Consider the following 16,048-nt stretch of genomic DNA (forward strand, 5'->3'; position numbering starts at 1 on the left):
ATGGTGGAAGAGCAACTAATCTCGTCTTCGTTGTCAACGCCGATGGCTAACAGATACCAAACCCCTTTGACGAACGAATGATATGGCTATTGTACGTATTGCATTCATTTGATATTTTAATGAGATGAAAGAGTCCAAATTTTATCGTATTTTAAGTCCTTAAGGGTCATAATAAGTTCATCAATTTATGATATGACTATTTTTTAAAAGACAACAATTTATGAGTAAGAAAATCTAGTTTAAAAAATAATAAAAATTTTATGTTAGTTATGAACATATATAATTTGATAGAAAATATATTAACGATCAATCGATTGACATACAAACAACATGTGAAAGTTATCGTGAAAGAAAATGATTCAAGTCAGTCTCCACCTATCATTTTGTACAAACCAAAGTTTAAAATAAACTATTTGAAACTGTCTCTCCCAAATCGACATTAGGACAATTACATGCTATCATCTCTGTGGATGATATAAAAGCTAACTCTCAAGAGGTTTTCTTTTTAAGCAAAATTCATATATAAATAAAATTTAGGATTAACTTGAATATTAGAGTAATCGGATCAAAAAAATTTCTTTCAACATTGGTTTTAATGCAAATGATTTTAATCTCGAGAGCTTGACCTCTTATTTTGGAGCTATCTTGAAACCCTTTAGATATTTCTGTGCCCTCGAACTTGAATCATATTGAATTAATTCACATGTTACTGATGATGAAATGATTTTAAATTATCAATCGATATTTACTTGATCAAACATTGGCTGTACTCGTGATGTGAGGCAACAAAGTATTTATTCTTTTAGACTAAAAGAGAAAAAAGAATATGGCATCAAATACCTTCCTATCATTGTAATTGTGCTTCCCATCATCTTCTCTTGTCATTATTCGAACAAGACGACGACGACTAACTCCTACATTGACAGTGAAAACAATGTTCAAGATCTTGATATGGATCGATGGGGCCTGATAGGAGCACGCATCACCGTTCGATCTAAACTTCAATCAGCATGGAGGCGTAAACCATGTGAGGGTGCGTTAGGTGTGAAGTCAGTGAGACGTCCAAATAAAGACTTGGTTGTGTGCGTATGTGAAGTCCACCGCCTACCTGTCGCTACGCAGCCTATCCTCTCTCTTTGACCGAGCTGGCACAGAAGCCCATGTGCGTTCAATTTACACTCGTCGGTGCCACCAAAGACTTGAGTATATTAATTGGCAACGTGGCATCACATTTATGAGTGGGTTATTATGAAGACAGGCGTAATCCAACTCAAATCAACTTGTTATATATATATATATATATATATATATATATATATATATATATATATATATATATGATTTTTAAAAATAATTATATTTAAAATATTTCTCAATCGATACCCTTATTTTTATTTTTTTCAAACAGTATTATTAATTAAAAAACTTAAATTATCTCTTAAAACTTTTTCAACTAGTATAATGCTTTGGTCACCATAATAAAAATATTATAAATAATTTAAATAGATTCATAATCTCAATCAAGTTAATTATAAATTTAAAAATATAATACTGCAATGATCTACGAGATATGATATAGAAATATAAATATAAATTTTTTTGATGAGTATTTTAGATATTTTTAAATTAGAGATATTATTAAAAAAGTAAAAAAAAGAGTATCTTTTGAAAAAAATTCAAAATATGTGTATTTTATTAACAAAAATTCGATCACATATATATATATATATATATATATATATATATATATATATATATACATATATAGAATAGGAATAAAATACATTAATGTATATTTCGATGATTAAAGGAATAATGCCCCCAAATAAAACATTAACGCTTCGTGTCGATGGACGAAGTCTTCACCTTCTCTTCTACCCATTACCATCAGAGTCTCTTGTCTCCTCTCCCCCCAACCCCGCCCTCTCTCTCTCTCTCTCTCTCCCTCTGCCTAATAAATCCGACCCACGTCCACTCCCCCCTCTTCGTCCACAGACCTCAACTGTAACCCCTATCTCTCCGCCTCCTAGATCCAAGAACCGATCGAGATCCATCCGTAGATCGACGAGCCTGCCGATCCAAGAAACGATCGGGTCGGCCGGGATCTGTCTCCCCGTCGATATCCGCGGGTCGGCGTTAGATCGGCCCATCCCCTAGACGTAGATCGACGGATCCACGCAGGAGGAGCAGCGGCCGAGAGGCAGCGGAGGCGGAGGAGATGAGCGCGAAGGCCGCCCTGTCGCCGGCGCTGGCGACCGGACGGTTCTTCACCGTCGGGCTTGTCACCGCGTGGTACTCCTCCAACATCGGGGTGCTCCTCCTCAACAAGTACCTCCTGAGCAACTACGGGTTCAAGTACCCCATCTTCCTCACCATGTGCCACATGACGGCCTGCTCCCTTCTCAGCTACGTCGCCATCGCCTGGCTTAAGGTTGTGCCGATGCAGGCCATCCGGTCCCGCGTACAGCTGTTCAAGATCGCCACCCTCAGCCTCGTGTTCTGCGGGTCGGTGGTCAGCGGGAACATCTCGCTCCGCTACCTCCCCGTCTCGTTCAACCAGGCGATCGGGGCAACCACCCCCTTCTTCACCGCGGTGTTTGCTTATCTCATGACTCTCCGGCGGGAGTCGTGGCTCACGTACATTACCCTCGTGCCTGTCGTCACGGGTGTTATTATTGCCAGTGGGGTAAGCTTTCTTGATCACAGTAGGATGGCAAGATCTTGTTTCTTGATTACATCTGCCAGTTAGAATATATCAAGATTGTTGTTTCTTGGTCACAGTCAGATTACATCTATTTGATTCCTATGAGATATGCCGTATCAAGGGTTCTTGAACCATATTGAATGTTGGATTATCTCCTTCCAGGACATAGAATATTTGAATGTCGCAATTGGGGATCCAGAAAAGGGGATTTGGATTAACACACACACTGATCTAGTTGATTTTCGTGAAATATGTTGTCTCAAGTGTGCTTAAATCATGTACGATCTTGGATTATCTCTCTTCCAGCACATAACTGATAGAACACATGAAAGGGCATAACCTTTATTATGTTGATTTATTTCTGTGGGTGTGAATAGGATGAACATTGTTGCGATGCAATGCTATCTGTTTTCACATCATTCGTTATTAGATGTTTCTATCATCATTAGTAGACAAGCACGAATTCTTGTCATGATTGAGTAACACATTTGTAATTCTTTCCATCTTATATATCATTCAGGTCCTCAAATGTCAATTTGGTGAGCTGTTAGATTTATTTGTTCTGCATGATCATTAAAATGTCTCTCTTTTCCTCTCTTGGTCTTTTAGGTTTCTTTACTGGCTTCTTGTGTTGAAGTATTGTGTTGACCAATCTTCTTTTGTATTTGTAAAATCTACCTTTATTTCTCTCTCTCTCTCTCTATATATATATATATATATATCTATCTATCTATCTATCTAAGCACCACTAGGTGTGTGTTTTGTAAATAAAGAAACAATAACATTAAACCTTTGAGTGACATAGTAGGAAGCTGGCAAATATATGAATTTTTTTTTTGTGCAAAACTAAGTCTTGTTCTTCAACACATGGGATTATACAGATAATAATCTTTCGTCTTTCCAGATTTAAGACTGAAAGATGTGAAAACTGACACTCTGATGGTTCAACTTTATAGGGGGAGCCAAGTTTTCATTTGTTTGGTTTTCTTATGTGCATTGGTGCTACTGCTGCCAGGGCACTTAAGACGGTGTTGCAAGGAATTTTGATGTCATCTGAGGGGTGAGTTCTGTATTCTATTTGTTCATTAAGAAATCCTTTATTGAAATTTTCAGGTTTTTTCCATAATTACAAATGTTGATAGCACTTTGTAATAGGAGGCTCTTTTGAGATTTCATATTTTACATAACATATGTTCTTATTCACACGCGTCATGTCCAGGGAAAAGCTGAACTCTATGAATCTCCTCCTATATATGGCTCCAATAGCAGTAATTTTTCTGCTTCCTGCAACAATTATAATGGAGGAGAATGTCATTGGTATCACACTGACACTTGCTAGAGAAGACTTCAAAATTATTTGGTACCTCCTGTTCAATTCTTCTTTGGCATATTTCGTGAACTTGACCAATTTTCTGGTCACAAAACATACAAGTGCTTTGACCCTACAGGTAAGTTTCATGGGATTAATACTTATTCTATGTTCTGTATTATTAAAATTCTTTATTTTTTAACAATTAAAGTTTAAGTAAATGCATAAAGTATGACATTTCTCAATTTTATTTCCTTGGTTATTGTCCCCCTCCCCAAGGTTCCTTCCTATTTTTTCCCCATCTTCCTCAAATTGATTTTGCATAAAACTCTGAACTTTCTGTAGAAGTTAATATCTTGTGTCCTTCAAGCTCTACAATATTTTTATTTCCCTATCTGCACATTTTTGTTTTTTGTTACCATAAATAAGAATGTGGCACAATGTAACACCATGCATAAAGAAGCCCGTGCCTAAAAGAATTGTAGAAACTGTCTACTTGATGGTTTGCAGAGCCATGCTTGTGTTAATTTATTGTTTTTTCTTTGATGGCTATCACAGTCCACTTAATGAACTTTGACTATTGTTTTGTTACTAGCATTCAGCATAAATATACTTTTGTGATGTGGTAATACAATATATGTAGGCTCCAAAAAAAGGCCAAAATTGGAGAAGCAAAATATTTTATGTTGTTATCTGTTACTTTTATATAATTGTTTGTTGTTGATTTTGTCAATTTTTAATATTTAGAAATTTGCTGATTTGTTAACCACATCATTACCATGACTGGTCTTGGTTTAAGGAAATTTGCTTGTTTCCTTAACCCTGCAATCGAAGAAGCCTTATACCCTGGACCGCCCTCATCTACATCTTCCAACAAGGTTCTGACCAAGTTCCAGCTGGTCTTGGTTTCAGTTGCTTTTGATCCTTCCTTGTTCTCTGATGCGATCCTAATCCTAAAACCCATTATTATTTGTGAGTAACAATCTATACTTGTTCTTTTAGAGCTCCTTTAATTTTGATTGCACACTCTCAAGTCTTCAGGAATTTCTGACCTACATGATTAGAAGCCCCCTAGGAATGTCTCCTTATATAACTATTGTTGGCAATTTTGATCTTGAAGATTTCTGATGTCATGCCTATATTCGTAAGATGAGATGATTTAGGAGCCACCTAGATAATTGCTGCCACTCTATCTAGTTGATTTGCTAACCTGCACAATTTTTGTCAAGAAGCTGGGTTACCAAATGTTAAGGAGTTCCAAGCAATCAAGCAAACCTTGCAATGTGATGACTGTATAATGATTGTATGGTGTATGCATCCGGGAAATCTCTGCAAATGGACATACTGGCATAGGCATAGCAGTTTGATAGCTGTTGAACTAAATATTTAACTTTCATGTTTAAATCTTATAAAATATATCCGAGTGAATATCTTGTTTTCTAGTGATATTGTTTTTACTGTTAAGAGCAGTGAAAGATATGAACTGCTCAAATTGGATTTTATTAGTTTGTGCAGTAAAATAACAGAATATAGACAGATCAAGAAGTGAAACCAAACTGTAAATGTGAATGGCTACATTTGAATTAGCCAGTGTGGTTTAAATTAGGTTTGACCGAAGTTTTTTTAATCAAGTTGGCTCAATCTAATTGAGTGAACTTAACCAAGCCACAAAATGAGATGCCACCAAAATTTTCTTCTGAGTATATGCACAGGGTGTGTACCCTTGTAATAAGAAAGTGAGGCACCAAAAAAGTATGGCATTTTGGTTGATTGCCCTAAAATGTTTAAACCCGTTCATTATCCTCTTTTAATCATGTCTTGCAGAATGGAAACTCTTATTGTACAGTTCGTAATGATTGTTCCTTTGTCCGTTGATTGTATGGATTGGGATAACATGATGAGTTCAAGAAATAATGGAAAATCCCCTTTTGGTTGTTGAACATCAGAGTTTCTGTTGAACTGGAAATTAGTACTTTTGATTCTGAATACACAGTGCTCTCATTCATACTGCTTTGGTGTGTTGTTGAAAATAATGTTGATTGTTTATTTTGTTTTCAAAGGTTCTTGGAAATGCAAAAGGCGCGGTGGCTGTTGTCATCTCAATCCTGATATTTAGGAACCCAGTATCTGTAACAGGAATGGCTGGTTACACACTTACAGTCATTGGTGTCATTCTTTACAGCGAATCTAAGAAGCGCAACAAATAAAGGTGTGCTTCAGGGAGCCCATACATCACGTGACAGCCCTCCAGCCTCGCTGATGACGTTGGCTCCCACTTGTTCAACTGTAAACTTAGCTGGATTCAATATCTGCATCAACAGTGATCATATAACCATAGAGTAAAGAGAGAAATTGCAGTCAGTATGTGGATTTATACTTTTTAGTCAGGAGGCGTTCTCGAACACCATTCATCGGTAGAAACATTTATGGTCTACATTCTTTGCCAGCGCAAGTGTTATTATATCGTTATTGTTGAGATTGTGTTGTTGTAACTTAATTATATCAGATATATAATTCTCATGCCTTGCGATCACATTGTCAGGTAAACTGGCTTTGCCAGAATTCTCACCGTTTTTATTATTATTTTTTGTCCCCAAGTGAATTAATCAGACCAACAGGTTAAAGATCTTGACAGTGTGGTGATTTTTAGTTCTGTAGGGTAAAAATCAATTACAAAGCAACTAAACTTAAATTAAGATCTTGAACACCCAATTTGAACGAGTCTTCTGCTTTTCTGATGTGTTGAAATGTTTTACATGTTCCAAAACAAGGATAGCAGTTGCACTGCAGAAGTCAAAAGTCAGAAGAGAAATCAATGAATAACAAGAAAGCCATGACTTCCCAAAACAACAGGAACAGTTTTCAAACTATCATGAACAAGTGCATTAAGTTGATAAAAATACTTGCAGTGATGCTTGTTAGTTTTAAGATCAGAACGAAAAACATAAAAAAGAAAGAGTTGCAAAAGGAAATTAATGGAGTAATCCCAACTGATAATAAACGCAATCTGAAACTCATGATTTTAAACGCAATCTGATAATAACTTTAACTTTTCATTTGATAACTTTGTAATCAACTGTTTTTCATAGTTTATATCATAAATTGTAACCCTCGTGTGAAAGAAGTTACTAGTCCAAGACATCAACAAAATTATGGATCCTCAATGTCAGAGGGAAACTTTGTTCCCTTTATTAAATTTTGTTCTTGTTCCGTATCTGTCAACCCGACGAAAAGTGCATGCCAAATTGTTATGTATGAAGGTAAATGGCATACAGTCATAACTCAATTTCAGGGTTAGATCACAAAAAATAAACATGAACTTGTAGTTGTTAAAAAACAAAAATCATAAGCATATATAATACAATCGTGTAGAAAATTCAAAGCCAACGAAGAAATATTTTCATACAAGGTGGCCCGTTTACAGACACACGATGAATAAATTGCAACATCATGTGGTAAATCAATGTGTACGATATGTTCTATCTTTTCAAGAAGTGAAAAAGCTTAAATACATTAACATGTCCCTCTCCTATTTATACAGATTAAAAGAAAGGATTTCCCTCAACAGAATAGAGGATTTTCGTCAACAGAATTGAGAAATTTCCTTATATAGTTGGGAAAATCTTATCTTCTATCATGCCCCCGCAAGATGGTACTCCTGTCAAGGATACCAAGGATCGATACAAAAAATGATTTACGAGCAGAGGCTTCGTGAGTAGGACAAGAGCAAATTATTACTGTGATTGCTGTTGTTATGAGGGCACAGGTGTTCCCTTCGTTCTCCGTAAGTCCGTTGACTGCTAACAGATCAGCGAAGACTACCGCGATGAGAAAGATGAGGATTGGTTGTGGAGCCTCTTAGGAATATGGCTGCAGCGGCGTTGGTCGAGGCCGAAGGCAAAGGCGAAGCTTCGCTTTTCTCAGCGGTGTTAGTCGCTGGGCAAGAGTGAAATTTTGCTTTTCTTATTGCTCTGATACCATGTTGGAAAGAATAGAAGATAACTGAAGAAACTTCATCGAAGAAGCTTTATTAAAGAAGTGAAAAGGCAATATGAGAAAATCTCTCTATTCTGTTGAGAAGAATTCTCTCCTAATATGTATAAATAGGAGAGGGACATGTTAATATATTCAAGCTTCTTCACTTCTTCAATAAAGCTTCTTCAATAATTGTTCTTATCTTTTTATCTTTTCTTCATGGTATCAGAGCAGTGAGAAAAGCGAAGTTTTGTTCTTGCCTTTGGCCAGGGACAGACGCTAGACGCCACTGAGAAAAGCGAAGCTTCACCCTTGCCTACGACCAACGACCAACACCGCTGTAGCCACATTCCTAAGAGGCTCCGCAGCCAATCCTCATCTTCCTCACCACGGTAGTTTTTGCTGATCTGTCAATAGTTGATGGATTTAAGGAGAACGAAGGGAATGCTTATGCCCTCACAACAACAACAATCGCAGTAGCAATAGCGATCTGCTCTTGTCCTACTCACGAAGTCTCTCGCTCGTAAACTATTCTTTGCATCAATCCAAGATTGATATCCTTGACAAGAACACCAACTTGCAGGGATATAATAGAAGATAAGATTTCTCCAACTATACGAGGAAATCTCTCTATTCTGTTGAGAAAAATCCTCTATTCTATTGAAGAAAATCCTTCCGGCTCTCAATAATTATTCTTATCTTTTTATCTTTTCTTCGCTATCCACTTTAACAAACCAATAACTGAACAAACTAAAATATGAATCACGGGAATATGTGAGTGGACAAAAAACTATGGAACAATGATGTGATGTTGACTATTTAAGATCACCAAACGATCCTCCCAAAATTTCAAGCTCAAATCTAATGTCTTGCAATGCATACAGTGTTGCCTGCATCGATCTGCAGAATTCATTAACAAATCAATTAAGTTCGACAAAAGATGCTTGCATTGACTCCTATGCCGATCACATACTGACAACTTAATCGAGATACAAGACGACCAGTATATATTTGTTACTGTGAAACCCTACCTATGACAAATGAATACTGACAGTGTAGTCAGTAGAAGTGTTTGTCCATTTCGATCCAAATTTAACGTAAAGCAATCTTTTGCAAATAACTGTATATACCAAGAATCAAACAGGTCAAGTCCTCACTAATTATTCCAAACAATCATTAAAAACAAAACAAGAACGTGAAATGGATCAGATCACATATCACCTGCGGCAAGAATACAAAGAACATGCCAACCAAAAGAATCCAACTATAGTTTAATACCCGAAGAACCCTAAATCTCAGAGACAGCCCTTTAGTCAACAAAATAAAAATGAAATGCCATCGAACACCAAGATTAATGGAAAGATTGAAAGAGGAAAATAATACGAATGAAGATCTTGAATCGATGATGCTTTGAAGGAAAGCGGACGGCAACATGATCCGCACATCGATAATCCGAATGACATCTAATCAATCGAAGAGATATGATCACGATCCGAGATGGATCCAAGAATAATCAAATGCCATCAAAAGCTACGATTCATGGAGAGATTTAAAGAGAAAGACAAAACGAATGAAACAGATGGAGTCGTACATGAAATCTTTAATCGGTGATCCTCCGAAAGAAAGCGGAGGGGAACACGTCGTATCGTAATCCGTACAACACTAATCGATCATAGGGGTATGTTCATGAGCCGAGAGAAAACGATTCAAGAAGAATCAAATGCCATCAAACACCAACATTCTCCGAGAGATCGAAAGAAAAGAGAAACGAACGACTCACATGGAATCGTAACTTAAGTTCTTGAATCGGTGAGACCCTGTGGAGGGATGTGGAGTGAAAGATCGTCCAGACAGAGATAAACAGAACAAACTCTGATTGAACGAGAGAAATAATCACGATCGGAGAGAAATCGTTTCAAGAATAAGCAAATGCCATCAAATACCAAGAATTCTTAGAGAAATCGAAAGAGAAAGAAACGAACGGCTCGTTCTTGAATCAGTGAGATCATGTGGTGGAACGTGGACGTGAAGATCCTCCACATATCGATCTTCCGGATAAACTCTAAACAGAACGAAGAGATATGATCACGATCCGAGAGGAATTGATTCAAGAATAATCAAAACTCATCAAACACCAAGATCCATGGATGGATCGAAAGATAAAAAAGGAACGATACGCGCGGAGTCGTGCCTAAAGTTCTTGAATTAGCGTGACCATATGGAGGAATTTGGATGGGAAGATCGTCCACACATCCATAAACCTATTCAAACTCTAAATCGATCCAAGATATATGATCACGATCCAAGAGAAACCGATTCAACAAGAATAAAAAGCATCCATCTATATTTAACCCAAGAAACCTTAAATCAAAGAAATCACCCAAGAAAAGCAAGATTCACGGAGTGATCGAAGACATAAATGGAATTATACCAGCAAATAGTGAATCGACTGATTCCTCGGAAGGATCAAAGATGGGAAGATCGACCTCTGGCGAGACATCGATCGGAAAGAGCCACTCCATGATCCAAACGAGCTCTAACGGAAAGAGCCACTTCACATATATATAACACCTGGCTTGTTAAAGAGGCACATCTTTTCTGTTAAGTGTGCGCTTCTAACGGAAAAATGAAGTTGCCACCGCAGAGGCAGGGCGTGTACAGTTATAAGAAGGGCGCATCACATTGCGGGTGCGGCTGAGCGGGACATTTTGAATTGGGCACCACGTGGAATTTTCCTCCTTTGGGATCGTCGTGTTGGGGATCGGGTTGTTTGATCTCTCGCAAGCGTGCGTGCCGTAAGATTCGTGCTTGACGCATGCTAGTTTTCATATACGATTTGTGTTCATCGCGCTTTGAGATGTGTGCTATAACATGATTCCTTCTATTTGATTACTGTTGCCATGAAACCCACAGTGGATGCTGCGGAAGCCACTCGAGTCGGTGGTGCCATCAAGAAAACCAGTCCTCGACATGTCTAGGAAACCTGCAGGCTGTGTCGTGATGTTGTTCAGGGTTAGGGTTTCCAAGAAGGAAAGTCTCATGCATGGTCGTCTCGTGATGTTGTTCCTGGAGCTTTCCGAAGCCCAAGGACGTCGACGTCAAGTAAGTCGGGAGCGGTGGTAGGGAAGAACTGGCGGAGACTATGTGTCGAAGAGGATGAGGAGGATGACGACTTTGAGAAGTCTTCTAGTAAAACGTGACATAAGTTCGCATCCACATGTCAACCTCACGTCAACAAAGGTTAGCCACCACAAGCATTTATCGATCCCATTAAATACTGATATTAATGTTCTTAAAATATGATTATTATTCTGTACGGTTCATAAGATAGACTGTCGTCAGACCCTCATGTCAATTGCGTCCATTACAAGCCAAGACCGAGGCGGAGGCGATGGCTCGGCTTGTATTGTACTTTTTATTCGAGTAAACCCAACCAAGTGCGCAAAGAGACCGGAGAGCGCTTCATACAATTCCACACGCGGTTACGTTCAAACGAGTCAGCGCAAACGCGCGGCCATTGAACCCACACGCTGCTTTCGCCGTTCGATCCGAGGCGGCGCTGATCTCGACCGTCCATATCACCCGCGGACGACGGCTTTCACGCGGGCTGGCTTTCCTCTCCCTTTCTCTGACCCTTCCTCGCATCCGGGCTGTCCTTTTTGTGAGAAGCATTCCTCTCTTCCTTCTCTCCGCTGCTTCGCGTCCGCGACGACCTATAAAGCCTCGGAGACCGGACGGATAGGACCCAAATCGAGATCGCGGATTCCGTTCCTCCCTGTTATCTCTCTCGCTCCCTTTGTCGTGTGCATCGTCTTCTCTGCTCGAGTTCTGTCACGAAACATGGACGGGGCTCCGGTGAACGAGTTCCCGGTGGCGCTGACCCACGGAGGCCGGTACTTGCAGTACGACATCTTCGGAAATCTGTTCGAGATTACATCAAAGTATCGGCCGCCGATCATGCCGATCGGAAGGGGCGCTTACGGCATCGTCTGGTACCTAATCTTGTTTCTGCTATTCGTATGGGAAATCGATGGGAGTTTGATGAATTAGTAGCTTTGATGATTGTTTGGTTGATTGTGGTTCTAATTTTTCCTCTTTATTACAGTTCGGTGATGAATTCGGTAACTGGGGACATGGTAGCCATCAAGAAAATAGCCAACGCGTTCGACAATCACATGGATGCAAAGCGGACACTTCGAGAGATCAAGCTCCTTCGGCACTTGGATCATGAGAATGTAAGCCATCAGTAATTACCTGTCAAAATTCTTGAATTGTGATGGCTAGGGAAAGTTCCTTCTCATGATCAAGCTTCGATGAATTAATTTCATCTTCAATGACAAATCACAGCAATGCAAAATAGTACATCCGACAGCCAATTTGAACTGCTTATGGTCTCCAATAATACACAATTATTATTGTTTCCATATATATATATTCTTGATGTAGGACATTGTGGGGTGGGTAGTGAGCACAATATTGAGGACCTTAGCCTTTTGACCTTGACATTGATCGTGTTTGCTCTTAATTCCAAGTTGTCAAGGAAGTGGAACATACACATAATGGAAACATAACTTCATTGATTATGAAAAGAGCTATGAAGAAGAAGAGAAATACATGCATAACAAAACTTTCTTGAATGATGTGTGTTCTATAAATATCTTTGAACCTACATAAGTTCCATTTCTTGAATGATTGCTTGCATTTTGGTGGTCCTTAATGGTTGCTTTCTTTATTCGAAAGCTACAGGACACCTACATAAACTTTTACTTGATGTCATCAGGTTACCTGTTTGAACACTGGATGTTGCATCAAATTATTCATGGAATTTAGAACAACTGAAAATGTCCTTCCTGATAACAGTCAATCATGAATCCTGGATATCTTAGCTGCGAACTGGTTATGATATCGGTTTCTTGCTTAGCTGCATACGATTCAGTAACAAAATAAATCTCAATTCTCTGGATTTTTTATTTCTGAAGAGAAAATAGTCAGGAATTATACTTCATATATGTTACGTCTAAGGGAATTGGTCTAGAGAATGTCTTAGATGTACCAAATATGCAAAATATATGGAGTTGGCATGGATAACTGATAAAGAAAACCATGGTTTCTTGTCTAAAATATGCTGTGTCAATGAAACTGTTCCTGGTTTTAGCATGCCCCATTTCAGTATCTTCACTGGAAACTATATATTAAAGATGTGATTCTCAGCGATCTGTGATCTGTTCTTACGGTAACTGAATGCCTTTACCGTCGACAGGTTATAGGGATAAGGGATGTGGTCCCCCCGCCAATTCCACAAACATTTAATGATGTTTATATTGCAACTGAGCTCATGGATACTGACCTTCACCATATAATCCGCTCCAACCAAGAATTATCGGAGGAACACTGTCAGGTACGTTGTTCATGATCCTGATACTACTGCAAGCACAGAATTAGACTTGATCCACTTGTTCTGACAAGGTCATGGATGGCTTTTTGCTTCCAAATTGTGCAGTACTTTCTATATCAGATTCTTCGTGGATTGAAATACATACATTCAGCAAAAGTTATTCACCGAGATCTGAAGCCAAGCAACCTTCTGCTGAATGCAAACTGTGATCTGAAAATATGTGATTTCGGTCTGGCACGTCCCACATCGGAGAATGAGATCATGACAGAGTATGTTGTGACCAGATGGTACAGGGCGCCGGAGTTGTTGCTGAACTCCACAGATTACACTGCAGCCATTGATATGTGGTCAGTGGGTTGCATCTTTATGGAGCTAATGAACAGGAAACCTCTGTTTCCTGGAAGGGATCACATGCACCAGATGCGTTTGATAACAGAGGTAAGATCAGAATTCATCAACAATGATGATTAATTTCACCTATTCAGTGTTATTGCTTACAACATATTCTTTTTCTCTCTCTCTAAGGGATGACATTTATTACATTCTGCGTTTTCAGCTTATTGGCACTCCAACAGAGGCTGAGCTTGAATTCATTCAGAATGAAGATGCAAGAAGGTACATGAGGCATCTGCCTCGGTATCCACGTCAGTCATTTGCAAGTCTATATCCACATATCAGTCCAGTTGCTATTGATCTTATTGAGAGAATGCTGACATTTGATCCCACCAAGAGAATTACAGGTATCTGGTCTTTGACAGTTCTGCATTGTCAAATTTTTTATCCTCTTACAAACAAATCAATAACGATAGAGAATTTGAATTAAAGAAATCAAATTATTGACCTAATTGTTGAAACCAATTATTTTGTGGCAAGCGGTTGAAGGAAAACTTAGGTTAATTTGTGATGGCATCGTATTAGTATCTGTTCCTGTGTGAACTATAAACAACATGACACATTGAAGTGGTTAGATCTGATTATTTTCAGAACTTTGTGAAACATCTGATGTTGTTGTACTTTCACATTCATTTGCTTACTTTGGCTTTCCATCGATTCTGCAGTCGAAGAAGCACTAGATCATCCATACCTTGAGAGGTTGCATGACATTGCTGATGAACCCACTTGCATGGAACCTTTCTCCTTCGATTTTGAGCAACATGCCCTCACGGAAGAGCAGATGAAGGAGCTGATATACAAAGAAGCTATAGCATTCAATCCAGCATACTAGTTTTAAGAGACATCAACTGCTGCTGTAAATACTTTGAAACATGAAGAGTTTGTGATGAAATTCTATATTTTTTAGGTTCTTTATTTAGCACGAGTGTCTTGGTTGTCTTCATGAAACTTATTTTTAGAACAAATATTATTATGAGACATTTGAAGTGCATGCCAGTTTACTTTGCTGAACAAATTTAAATCTGTGGGTGCAAGCAGATCCACCACTGGTTTCATTGTGCTAGAACTTTCAGTTCTTCCAGGACTTTAAATTCATAGTTTTACAAAGTGGAAATGACTACTGTCTCTAGATGCTTAATGCAGCATTGTTATCTTTCAAGATTGGTGCACCATTAACCTGATGTGTGAAAGAGCAGGTGACTTGAGTTACTTGGTAGTGGCTTGGTCCCATTTCTTTGAAGAGCACCATAAGAGAGAAATGGATGTGAAGCATAAGAATGAAAACATATCCTTTACTTTCAAGATAGATGTACAATTTCTTAGAATCATTTGCTAGCTGTGAACTGCTATCACAAGATAAATGATCTATCTGCAAGACAGTCCATCAAATTCTAGTCTTGGGTCATGGAGTTCAGAGCCAAGATAAAGGTAGCACCATCCTAGAAACACATAATTACTTCCAATTAACCTTTTCTATGTTCCCTCTCAATCAGATGAAAGAGCAAGAGCAAGTAGGATAAATCATATCTACCAACAGATCATGTACCATGAGACTAGTACAAGTTTAAGAAGCTTTAACACAGAAAGGACCAAGTTTTGGTTCCCTCATTGGCCCACAGCCATGTTCACCTTCTCTGTAAAGTCTGAAACTGTTACCATGTTACTCCTGCCTGATTTCTCTGGCAAAGGACTGTCATAATAGTTGGGTATCTTATAGTCCTTGTTTCTTTGCTGCTTTTCTGATTCCTCTTTATGATTGTACAGCCCAACAGCTTCCCCACCTCATCTTTGCTGGAAGTGAGATCCTCTTCACATGATAAGATCCTAACATGCAAACACCTTCAGAATCAGAAGAGCAGTATCTCAAGTCAATATTTGTTTTATCTAATATAGGATTGCATTTCATGATTTATGCATTATGATTGTATCAAAAGGATAACCATGCACAACAAAAATAAAAACTGAAGTAAATATCCAATTCAAACCATCAATGACAGAGTGGCTGAAACATACATTTATATTATATCTTGGTCAACTGCAAGAAAGGAAAATTTGGTCTCATAAATAAATCCAAAGAACCCTGTAGTTAACAGTAGCATTACAGTAAAAGATAAACAGAGAGCACTAAATCATGCTTAGAGATAAGGAAGGAAAAGCACAATATTGCTACTGAGAATAACTGATGAGATATAATTTTGTTTGAGACTACTATTCATAAGGGTAAAATTATCCATCCACTAAGATTTGACACATTGACATTAAAAGATAAGAA

The 16,048-nt window shown here is 38.3% G+C and overlaps 2 protein-coding genes across 2 annotated transcripts; both read left to right on the forward strand.

Moving 5' to 3' along the window:
* The first annotated feature begins 1,898 nt into the window (after positions 1-1,898).
* On the forward strand, positions 1,899-6,546 carry LOC135677217 (probable sugar phosphate/phosphate translocator At3g11320). Its single transcript, XM_065189285.1, has 4 exons — positions 1,899-2,686; positions 3,661-3,764; positions 3,924-4,152; positions 6,074-6,546. The coding sequence occupies exons 1-4, from the start codon at positions 2,219-2,221 to the stop codon at positions 6,218-6,220; spliced, it is 948 nt and encodes a 315-aa protein (XP_065045357.1). The 5' UTR covers positions 1,899-2,218; the 3' UTR covers positions 6,221-6,546.
* A 5,099-nt stretch (positions 6,547-11,645) lies between these two features.
* LOC135677218 (mitogen-activated protein kinase 5-like) lies at positions 11,646-14,767 on the forward strand. The gene is made up of 6 exons (XM_065189286.1): positions 11,646-11,980; positions 12,094-12,223; positions 13,249-13,386; positions 13,489-13,821; positions 13,940-14,123; positions 14,442-14,767. The coding sequence occupies exons 1-6, from the start codon at positions 11,829-11,831 to the stop codon at positions 14,606-14,608; spliced, it is 1,104 nt and encodes a 367-aa protein (XP_065045358.1). The 5' UTR covers positions 11,646-11,828; the 3' UTR covers positions 14,609-14,767.
* Positions 14,768-16,048: the final 1,281 nt, after the last annotated feature.

Source organism: Musa acuminata, chromosome BXJ1-6 (assembly GCF_036884655.1).
Source record: "Musa acuminata AAA Group cultivar baxijiao chromosome BXJ1-6, Cavendish_Baxijiao_AAA, whole genome shotgun sequence".
Lineage (NCBI taxonomy): Eukaryota > Viridiplantae > Streptophyta > Magnoliopsida > Zingiberales > Musaceae > Musa > Musa acuminata.

What these genes read in the sequence shown, in the direction of transcription:
- LOC135677218 (XM_065189286.1), top strand. Translation starts at nt 11,829, where the DNA reads ATGGACGGGGCTCCGGTGAACGAGTTCCCGGTGGCGCTGACCCACGGA. An exon ending in AGATGCGTTTGATAACAGAG is followed by an intron (nt 13,822 to 13,939) that starts GTAAGATCAGAA and finishes CTGCGTTTTCAG; the next exon opens with CTTATTGGCACTCCAACAGA. An exon ending in TCCCACCAAGAGAATTACAG is followed by an intron (nt 14,124 to 14,441) that starts GTATCTGGTCTT and finishes TCGATTCTGCAG; the next exon opens with TCGAAGAAGCACTAGATCAT.
- LOC135677217 (XM_065189285.1), top strand. Translation starts at nt 2,219, where the DNA reads ATGAGCGCGAAGGCCGCCCTGTCGCCGGCGCTGGCGACCGGACGGTTC. An exon ending in GTGTTATTATTGCCAGTGGG is followed by an intron (nt 2,687 to 3,660) that starts GTAAGCTTTCTT and finishes TCAACTTTATAG; the next exon opens with GGGGAGCCAAGTTTTCATTT. An exon ending in CAAGTGCTTTGACCCTACAG is followed by an intron (nt 4,153 to 6,073) that starts GTAAGTTTCATG and finishes TTGTTTTCAAAG; the next exon opens with GTTCTTGGAAATGCAAAAGG.